The 11,201-nt window shown below is 40.3% G+C and overlaps 1 protein-coding gene across 2 annotated transcripts in view; it reads right to left on the reverse strand.

Annotated features, from left to right (window-relative positions):
• Nucleotides 1-610: 610 nt before the first annotated feature.
• The window catches only part of LOC138000728 (uncharacterized), a 23,935-nt gene continuing 13,344 nt past the window's right edge, over nucleotides 611-11,201 (reverse strand). The window contains exons 3-5 of one of the 2 annotated variants that reach the window (XM_068847351.1): nucleotides 2,902-2,949; nucleotides 1,854-1,994; nucleotides 611-786 (exon numbers count right to left, since the gene is read on the reverse strand). In XM_068847351.1, the coding sequence (XP_068703452.1) occupies nucleotides 626-786; nucleotides 1,854-1,994; nucleotides 2,902-2,949 (350 nt within the window). In that variant the 3' untranslated portion in view covers nucleotides 611-625. Of the gene's footprint in view, nucleotides 787-1,853; nucleotides 1,995-2,901; nucleotides 2,960-11,201 lie in introns of both variants that reach the window. The other variant, XM_068847350.1, reaches the window with a different exon arrangement.

Raw genomic sequence — 11,201 nt, forward strand, 5'->3', positions numbered from 1 at the left:
AGATCCTGCTCTTGAAGCGAACATGTAGCCAACAAAACTTTCCTTTGTCTACGGAGAATATGGCACGGAAAGGTCGTTGGTTTGGGTGCATCATTTTTTTCATTTTGATGTTTTTACTGAGTCATGCTACGTGTTTGTGAAACCACGCTGAATTACCGCTGACAATTCCCCTTCCACCAAAAGGACCCCCTGTTTCTCTGTCGTACTTTGCATTTTTTCTCTAAACATTCGGTGTTATAATTCAGATAGAAACAAAGGGTATAGTTAACGTTCTTTAATTATGGATTTCTTAATTGTTTCATTGAGGTAGGGCATTCTACGCTCTTCCTGAAGGAGTTGAGATGCAGAGGGACGTGTTTAGTGGTCAGGCAAGATAACTGGTTAGTTCAATGACTGGTCCTTTTGGGTCAAGCAAGGTGACTTGTGGGTGTATAAAGCTTCCGAGTGACTGATAACAAAGGTTGAGGTTGCGTTTTAAATATCTGGCGGTGGGTCTGCGTTGCAGATTAAGTGTTAAGGCCTACTCTAGTCATGACTAGAATTACTTTGAAATGAGTGACGCCTAGTTTTAACCCGAGTAATAAACACATGTGGCACACTGAGACAGCAAATGAGGTGGATATGATTAACAAGGACTTTTTGTCTTTTGATATGAAGGCCGGTATGTAAAGTAAAAAATGTATTCTATGGTTGTTACCTCGTTATTTATCTGGACGCACATTGTATAACCAATATGTCGATTTTTTCCAACAATATGAACTTGATATCCCCATAAATACCCTCGTCCTGTATTAAGGCAAAAAAGAACATCAGATCTTTGCTGAGAGAATAAATGAAGAAAAAAAGTCTAATGCACTCCACTTATGCAAGTAGGTAGTTTACACGAAAACTTGATTTTATCAAAAGAGTTCATAAGGGTTGATTCAAGTGTACATGTACTACTGTAAATGGGTTTGAATGGCTAGCCTGTTTAGCCCTCCGTTGGAGTGAATTGAGGAATTGTGGGTTGTTTCAGGTTGTAAAAGTTGGCGGCGCTATGCCATTAGTGGAGACATGGCGTATAAACACCCAAGAACCCTCAAATCCTCAAATTACTCTGACGAAGGGCTAACGCCAAACGTCTTCCATTCAATTTTAGGGCTCTCCCAGGGTATTAGGGAATAATGGAACAAGGCCTTTTTTAGCTTGTTGCTAAAACCAACTTTTCGTTTTTTACTTTCCCAACGACAAAGCAGTACAGTTTTTTTAGAAACTATGTTATAATGACCTCATTCAAGAGTAGCGGCTTACTTGAAGACGTTTATTTACTTAGGCAAGCAAATTGACACCACGATGGTCACATCGCCACGTTGAATCTCGGCCTGTTTGCAAGATTCAGTGTAAATCAAGTAAAACCACAGAGCATTCACTCCGAGTTGAAGCCAGTACCCACCCAGTATTAAAAGACCCAAACTGTACCTATAGTGGTTATACTTCTTTGATAACAATAAAAGCGTTTGCGAAATACTATTTAGAAAATAGGAAAAATAGCCTTTACGGAAAACGGCTAAACCCCCCCCGAAATTTACTGATCGACACAGACCGACTGAAAGTCAAGCAGTTACTAACAAGAAAAAAAATGGCTTACGGCCTGCCGTTCCCCGTTGACAACAAACCCCAAGCTTGATCGCTCTAGTGCAGCTAACATGTGTGTTAACAACATCATGGCAGTTATTTTCCGTTAAGTGAAATCTGGTTTCAGTACACGTCGCCCATGTCTAACAGGTCGTATAACCTCACCTACCTAGGGGTCTTACTTTGTATTGCTACTGTCATAGAGTCAATATTTCTTGGCATGTTATCTCTTCACTCACTTTTTTTCGGTGGTTCCCACTTTACATGCACAACAGGCTTTTCACTGTGAATTTCTGGGCGAACCGTCACATTCAATGGGGGACCAGGAAATGACTTGCAATTTGGGTAGCGTTTCTTTCTGAAACTTACGCAAGCGCTCCCTGTTCAGGAATTGGTTTTGAAAAAGAAAGACAGATACAAAGTTAGCGTCGATAATGTAAGGATGGCTAAATATAGCTAGTGAATTAAGGGGGTAGTTTCTATAGAAACTGTGGTGCTGCGTCGGTGGGGAAGTAGTATACAAACATTTGGTTTTATCAACGGTGTTGATAATGTAAATTGGCCACCGTACAGAGATTCTTTAGCTGACGTTTCGAGCGTTAGCCCTTCGTCAGAGCGAATCGAGGAATTGTGGGTTACGCGTAGCTTTTATAGTAGAGTAGCAGCTACGCTATTAGTGATAACATGGCAACGTGAAAAATAGCAATACATTAGTTAAATGAAAAATTAATTGCGTTTAGTAACACTTAAACCTTATTGCACTTAAGGACGGTGCCTACTATTGTTATTGCGCATACGTTCTGCGCATCTCGAGACACTCAGATTTCCTATCTGTGATACTTACTAATACGGGGATATTTTTGCACGGTTTAAAGCTATCCGGAGGAAAGAAGATCTTAGTAAGTACTCTTGGTATCCAAAAAGAAAATTGGGGGTAACCATGCATTTTTCAGAGATAATTAAGCTTCAATTTGAGAAAGAACGCCATACATTGCTTTGTATTTTAGAGCTTTTTACAAATATTATCCATGAATTATCTTTGAAAAATGCGTGGTTACCCCCAATTTTCTTTTTGGATTTCAATAACACTTGTTAAGATTTACAGTTCCTGCATAATCACAAATCGGGGCAAAAATATCTTTAATTAGTAGGCACCGTCCTTAAATCTCAAAATCTTAGAGTATCAAATAAAGTGCATTTGATTCGATTTTGTGTTTGTGAAAACCATGAATACACACACAAATTCTAAATCAGTGCCAATATTAAAACTGAAGCCTTGGAACTTACATTCACTGTGGTGTGGGCCGCCGCAAGGCAGTGACGTCGGTTCACTTCCTTGAATAAAACGTAACAGAAATATTTATAATTTCAATATTGCTTCAAATCAGTTGTCTATTTCCCACATTGAATTCAAGTGAAATATTTTATTTTCGTTTTTAGTTGGAAGGACGCAAAAAACAACTCAACCCTAGCTACCATCGCCTCAGGGAATCGAACCATGTGTCCCCCTCCCCCCCCCCCCCCCCACCCTCTACCCTCTACCCCTTTTCATCATTATTATAAGCATCAAAAGCATTGTTACACTTTGTATGCTATAAGTAGTAAGGCACAATAGGGTTTCAAGCGTAACCTAGGGCCGTCTTATCATGGTGGCTAAAAAAATATAAACAATCTGAAGAACAACCAGGTTAAAAAGAAATAAAAAATAAAACAGAATGCATACGAATCTACTGATGTAAGACTTTGAACCTTTTCCACAAGAAAAAAAAAGTGATGAATATATGAGAGCAATTGAGTGATTTCAAGCTCCGCAAGATACAGTGTATGTCACTTCTAATTGACAAGACAAAATCTCTATACTGTACATGGACTTCAGATAAACATTTTAATAAAAGTACCAAAAACGGAAAGCGAGCAATGTTCAAACTCAATGTTTCTTTTTGTGTAGCAACTGCTTCTCTTTCTATTGAGATGTTCCCCATTCTTTTCTCTTTTTCGCAAGCGACCCTGATCCATTTTGGTACTGGACTTTTCTATGTAGCAGCGTACTCCTAAAGTACCTTGTCTTTTTCTATAGCTCTATCGTGGATTTCAACCCCGCACCTTATGTACCGTCTCTTGTGACTTGACTGTCGTCTTTGAAACATGTTCTTTCTTAGCTTCCGCTTAATGCCCTGGGGCCGGCTGCCCAAAGCCTGGGTAGCGCTAACCGTTGGCTAAGAAGCATCAAAACCTGTAGGTTTCCATGGTATTTAACGCTGGTTAGCGCTAACCGTGCTTCGAGCAACCTGCGCCTGAACTGTAATCTAAACTCGTTCATTGTGTTTGCAGTTGCAGGGATCACCTTGGTATTAATCGCTCTTACTAGGGTTATTGTCGTTATCGTTATCGTCATCGTCATCGTTATCGTTATCATAAACATTCTAGAATTACAAAAGAATTGAAAATATTTCAAAAAAAGAGAAACAATAGACATGCAATCCAAATGTCTAAAATACTTAGGCTAATTGGTTGGTCTGCCTTAGTCCAGGCTGCCTGCAACGTTGGGTTTCTTCACTCGCTTCCAACAACATACTTCCTATGGTGACATTATTTCTACCAGTGATTCTTTTCATATCCTCTACCACAATTTCGTTTCATCTTTTACGTGGTCTCCCCCTCGATCTTTTGCCGTGCCTGGGATACCACTTCTGCAGGTAATTGGGTATACGATTTTCAGGCATCCGAGCAACATGCCCAAACCTTCTAAGTCGCATCCTGCTAGTATGATCATCCAATCTTCCTGCATGAATGATATCAAGAATCACGTCGTTACTGACCATGTCGTGCCATCTTACTTTCAGGATTTTCCGGAGACATCGCATGTGGAAGGCCTCTAATCGGTTTTGTTGTTTTACCATAGTGTTCCACGTCTCACAACCGTAACAAAGGACTGTCAGTACTGCAGCCTTATAAATCGTATCTTATTCGAAAGACGGATGTTGCGGTTCTTCCAGATTTTACCAAGACAGCTAAAAGCACCAGAAGCTTTGTGAATTCTTGCATCCAGTTCCTTATCAAGTTTTCTTTAAAAATTAGTGTCGATTTCAGCTTAAGGGAGTGTGCTAAAGAGTCCCAAAGCTTAACATTCCGAAGTGGAAATTTCTTTGTCCGGTGGCAGTCCTACACAGTGGGATTTCCAGCATCTGTGAATTCCTCGTTGTTCGCGTGGAAATACTAGCTCTGTGAATGTATCTAGAGCAAAGGGAGTCTGGCGCATTCCGGTCATGCTTTTATAGGCCATTATTGCATGCCGAACTGGTAACCATCGTAGATCTTTAAGAATAGGAGTTATGTGGGCATACTTCTTTGCGCCACCATTAATAGGACTAGCAAGGTTTTGTACAGCTTGAATCTTATTCAGGTTAGCCTCGGTGGTATTGCTCCAGACGTTGGAACAATAGTATAGTATCGTAATCATTCATTATTACTATTATTAGGTCTAGAGGGTCTCCTCTGCAATTAAAGCTTCAGTAATAGTGATAAAACAGAGACCTTAACTGAATTACATGGGCAACATGGTCAAGTTTAGATCACTCTGCAACCAAGTAAATCGAGAACAGCAGAGGTGCAGAAGCACCTTTTACCAAACTAAGATCAACCAGCTCAAAGAAAATAATCCCAAACTGTGGTGGAAGTCGGTTAAAGTTTTGTTCGGTATCGACCCAGTCTCACCAACGAATGGTTTGCGTCTATGAACTACAAATCAAGACGAATGCAGTTTGTCAGTCAACCAACAACAAGTGAACTTAGCCAATTACATTAACGAAGCCTTTCTTCGACCAATGGCTTCTTTTATGCCTCTCACGTCTCAGCGTTCACCAAAGACGAACTCTGACATCTCCATCGATATCATCGATCTTCTTGATGAACATCTTTAGTCTTCAAAAGCTCCTGGTCCTGACTCTCTTCCTGCATCGATTTTCAAAGAAAACGCTAAGGCACTGTCAAACCTGTCAAACTGTCATGAAAATACTCAACATCTCATTTCGTGAATGTCACTTACCCGCATCAAGAAAAAAGGCGGACGTTACACCCATACCGAAACAAAAGCCAGTCACTGACGTTTGTAAACATCTAAGACCTATTTCACTGACTCCCATACTATCGAAAGTGGCAGAAGAAATTGTTGTAGAAAGATTCAATAAACCATCCATCTTGAAGATAATCGACTCCCGGCAGTATGGCGCTGAGCCTAAATCATCCACCGCTTACGCCCTGATCAGCATGGTCCACCATCTGACTCGCTCCACTGATGGTAACGGTGCCTTAGCAACAATCTCGTTACTTGATTTCCGTAAGGCCTTCAATTTAAATTAATCGACCATCATATGTTAGTCGAGAAGCTTCGTTCTCTTGAATTACCTGAATTGGTCACGAGTTGGACAACATACTTTTTGACAAATCGCGAACAGAGACTAAAACTTCCTGCGGCGTTATTTTGTTTTTTCTGACTGGCCCCCAGTCTCTGCCGGAGTTCCCCAAGGAACAAATCTTGGTTCTTGACTCTATATCCTCATGATAAACGGCTTAGACGCTCCTGGTGTTTATATGTGAAAGTATGTAGACGACGTCACCGTGTCCGAAACAGTCACAAAAGGGACGACAAGTGACAGTTAGCCATTGACGTAATACACCCTCAGTCTGAGGATCTTAACTTCTTATTAAATGAAGATAAGTGCAAAGAAATGAGAATACAGTTTTCTAAAATCAGAATTCAGTGTTTTCCCTTGACTATTAACAACAAAGAAGTTGAACTTGTGTAAAATGTGAAAAGTTTGGGGATCATTATTAGTGATGACCTAAAATGGATCCATCACACGGCCTACATAATCAAAAAAGCATCTCAAAGGATGTTCTTTTTCAGGCAACTCAGACATTGAACGAATCTAACGTTGAAACAGCTAATATTTATCGTCCGTGCATCCGCAGTGTGGTCGAGTATGCATCGCCATACGCCACCACGCATGACCCACGTACCTAAGCGACGACATTGAACGGATTCAAAAACGCGTCCTCTCAATAATGCTTGGTCCTGGACTCACCTATGATAATAGAATTGCAGCTTCCAGTTTACCATCTCTCGCCACCCGAAGACAAGTTTCATGTGGAAAGCTATTAAGAACATAGTTGAAGATCCTAATCATAATCTGTACCATCTGCTACATGCGTTTAATGCGAACACCAGATACTGCTGAAGAAACAAACGTCTTTTCATAGCACTTCTTCAGTTTATAACACAGATCGTTTCAAGAAATCATTTATCCCATCGTCTATACGTAATTTGTATTATTTTATAAATTTATCTATACTTCATATGTATTTTATTCATATCCAGTTTTATCGCGAATTCTTTATATCTCATAGTTATAAGCCAATGTAATTCAGTTTTCACTGCAAGTTTGCTGTCAATAAACCTTATTTAGCTGTATTAAAATTGGTTTAATGATATACGGATTTCACATTTTCAGCGCTTTTCCGTTTGTTTTGTTGACTTTTTAATTAATATGTTTTCGGCAGATTAACAAATGTAATTAAAAAAAAACGATAACAACAAGACTTTCTACCTTTGAAAGTTGACTCTAATGCACTGAATTTTGAGCATTTTCTTTTTGTGTGGAACGGGCCTGTTTGCTTCGTTCTTGTTGCCCCCAGCTCTAATTGAGTTCCCTGCTTGCTAAAAAGTCAATACCGGGAGAAAAAGTTGGCTGGTGCTCCCTGGGTTCTTCCATTTACTTCATTCACTGTCAACTGCACAGGAAATCGCAAAACTCGACGAAACCTTTGGATTTAAATTTGCACGGCCGTTCGTATATAGAGAAATACACCACAGTCGACGATTTGGATTTATCAGAAATAACACACAATCAGCGGTGACAAACATAAGATATAAACGCATCATTTGAAATTATCTTTTTACTTGAGGTTTCGTATGCTTCTGCATACATCTTTAAAAGTGACGGTTAATACAAAATTGGAGTTTAAATATACAGGATCACTAACTTGTTAACAATTAACTGTCAAGTAATAATAGAGCTGACACTAATAAAGGCACAGCTTTTCGCCGCTAACATACACATTTATGGTCTGCTTTAAATATGTGATCAACACTGTCTCCTTTATTTTACATTGAGTATCGGATCACCTATTCGCTCAGATTTCAAAATAATCCCATTTTTAACTGTGACCAATTGAATGATGTAACATAGTCCGCAAGTGCCGACGTATGATGACCATTAATTCATGCTTTAAAATTCTCAGTTTTTCAGTCATGCAATCGTCTTTTATTTTTTCGGATATAAAAAAAAATCATTGAAGTCCCAACAGACAGCTCTATAGCTTACCCATTTGGCGATGGCACTCCAACACTCACTGTAAAATAAAGGCGACACTGTTGATCAAAGATTTAAAGAGAGCCTGAGACAGAGGGCGTCACCCTGGGGTAGACAATTTCTAAACATTATGGTCTCCGAAGCCTCGCTTAAAAATTTTTCAAATTATCAACCGTCCCGCTGCATCAAGCGTGTGCAACCCCTTTGCGTACCATCCATCAAGCCATAATAATTCAAATGCTTGTCAGTCGGAGGAATTATTATTATTATTATTATATTATTATTGTTGTTGTTATTATTTACATGCTAAAATTACGTGAAATTGCTAATCTACTATAAAAGGGGAAAAAAAGTCTCGTAAAATCAATTATCTAAATAAATAATACATTATAAAAAACTATATGAGTTCTATAAGTAGCTCGCTGGCGGCTTGTGCAGGAGTTCTAAGCTAACTAAGAACCTTAAAGGTTCCGGCGATGTTCAGACCGGCGCTGAGGACAGCTTTTCAGCATCTGGCGGAGGACTTCCCTCGCTCTCTTTGCACCTAACAATTCTCTAACACTCCTTCCAACGTTCTTAGAGTATCCCCCTAAGACATCTACAATTAAGTTGACTTGGCATATCTAAATTGTAGATGTCTTAGGGGGATACTCTGGTGTATTATTACTATTAACATTATTATTATTATTATTATTATTATTATTATTATTATTATTATTACTATTATTTTCTCTCCAGCATTCATTTTTTTCTGGGTGTTCTATGCCACGTCTCAGCTTCTTCCCCCAGCTCAGAGACGCAGCACCTTTCTGATATGACATGTTCGCAACAAGGCCGTCAGCTGGAGCTGCAACTTATATTCGGTATACACAAGTACTCCTGCCACTTCGCAAAGTCTTTCGAAACCGTTCCAAGAGCCCCCTATAAACAACGGCACCACTGCAACTTCTACCTGGTGTATCTGTCCTACTTCAAAAGCTAACTCCTGGTATCGCTCAATCTTCTAAGCCTCAGTCGTCACAATATTCCGGTCATCCGGCACAGCAACATCAACCAGTAGCCACTGGTGCTTATCTTTCAAAACAAGAGTTATGTCTGGCCTGCTGTGTGGTACGCGTCTGTCAGTGACGATAGTACGATCCCACACTTGGGTCACCTGATCATTCTCAATCACTGGTAGAGGCTGATGCTCATACCATCTCTCTCCACAGCCAAAGTCATATTTTTACTCAACTCCCAGTGGACTCTTAATGTTACCCTTTCATGGCGCTTTTTGTGCTCCTTTTGAGCTAAATTAGAACAACCGCTCACAACGTGCCACACACTCTCCGAGATTTTTGCACTCAGTCTACACAAAGGAGAGTCATTTGTCTTATCGATGTAGCACTTGATTGAGTTGCTTCTCAGGGCCTGTTCTTGAGCTGCGCAGATCATTCCTTCTGTTTCTTGCTTCAAATATCCATTCCGCAGCCATCTCCAAGATTATTCAACGGCAGTTTCTTCTATATCCCACACAAACGCACCATGCAACGGTTTGTCCTTCCAATATCTTACCTTCGTTTCGTACAACCTTTGCTTACACTTCTCTAAGGACTCTGTCGTCCTAGCGATCACCTTCTTTTCCCAAGCAGCCTTAAGCATCCACTCAACGAGGTATCCATGGAGGGACCTAATTTGTCTCAACACATTCTGTCACACTAATCAAATCTCTTCCCCCTTACTTCCTTGGTAAGTACAACCTAGCAACGTTACGTCTGGTGTGACGAGCCCCATTCATGGACATAATCTTCCGTGTCATCCGATCCAGGTTTGCATGCTCTTCTTTGGTCCACTCCATGATACCTGCCCCGTACCTGACCACTGCTACCGCCCAAGAATTAATCCCTAAGACCAAATTTCCTACATTTAATTTAGACCGGCATAACCTTTTTAGCCGGCGGATATACTCCTCCCCTATCTTCGCTTTCATCTTAGCATAAATTATCTAATTTATCGTGCTGTAGTATTCCCAAGTACGTATACCCACATCCTCCACTTCTCAGGCTCATAAAAGCAACACTCGGTATTTCTATCCAACTGCTGTGCTGTTTCCTTCCCCTCTTCATCTCCAAAACAGCACATTTATCCAATTCAAAGGACATTCTGATATCCTGAGAGAATATTCTAACACTTTGTATCAGGGAGTCTAGTTATCCTTGCTTGCTGCATCGAGTCTCAAGTCGTCCTTGAACAGCAAGTCATTGACGACCTTCATCTCTTTGCACATTTTGTGCCCCGCTGTCATCTTGCATAATATCAACGTCAGTGGTAGCATGATGATAACAAATAAAAGCGGGGACAAAGAGTAACCTTGAAATATCCCTCGCTTAATATTGACTTCTCCCAAGTCATTTACTCCAGACCTCAAAACCTTTTTCCAATTTATCATACTATTCCTAATAATTGCCACCACATTTCCGGTAACACCTACCATGTCCATACACGAATGTGGGAACATGTCATACGCCTTTCGATAGTCAATCCAGGCCATAAACAGATTAGTGAGTCGTCTTCGACTATTTTTTAGAATTGCCTTGTCGATCAGCAATTGATCTTTAGTGCCCCTGGATGCCTTTCTGCATCCTTTCTGTTCATCAACCAGAAGACAATTCTGAGCAAAGTGCACATAAAATTTCTCTGCTATCATTCCCGTCAATAGGTAGGCATGCTATCGGGCAATAATAAATAATCTCTGTTTCCTTCTGTGGATCTTCCATTACCAACACAGTTCGTCCTCTTACCACCCACTCTGCTACATTCCCTTGGTTCAAGCAATCTTGTACCTGAGACTTCAGTCTTGTATGTAATCCAGTCAGCTTCTTGAACCAAAACCCCTGTACAAGGTCTGGCCCAGATGAATTCCACTTTGGCATCTTTCTTACCGCCGTTTTCACATCCAGCTCTCTGATTTTCATCTCATTCTGCAGAGGCTTTCCACTCAACTCTCTTTCTTCCTCAACTAGCCAGCTGCAGGAAGCTCATTCATCATGGACTATATCATCCGACCAGATTTTAGTCCAAAACTATGTTCAAGCAGTGGAATCTGGTATTCCAGCCATTCCATCCTTAACCCAGTTCATCATAAAACAAGTTCTGATTTGTTCTAAACAAAATGTTTTGATGGAATTGGAGGCAGCGGTCATCGTACCTCTTGATCTTTATTCCACCTGCTGTTAT

This window comes from Montipora foliosa, chromosome 4, assembly GCF_036669935.1.
Source record: "Montipora foliosa isolate CH-2021 chromosome 4, ASM3666993v2, whole genome shotgun sequence".
Lineage (NCBI taxonomy): Eukaryota > Metazoa > Cnidaria > Anthozoa > Scleractinia > Acroporidae > Montipora > Montipora foliosa.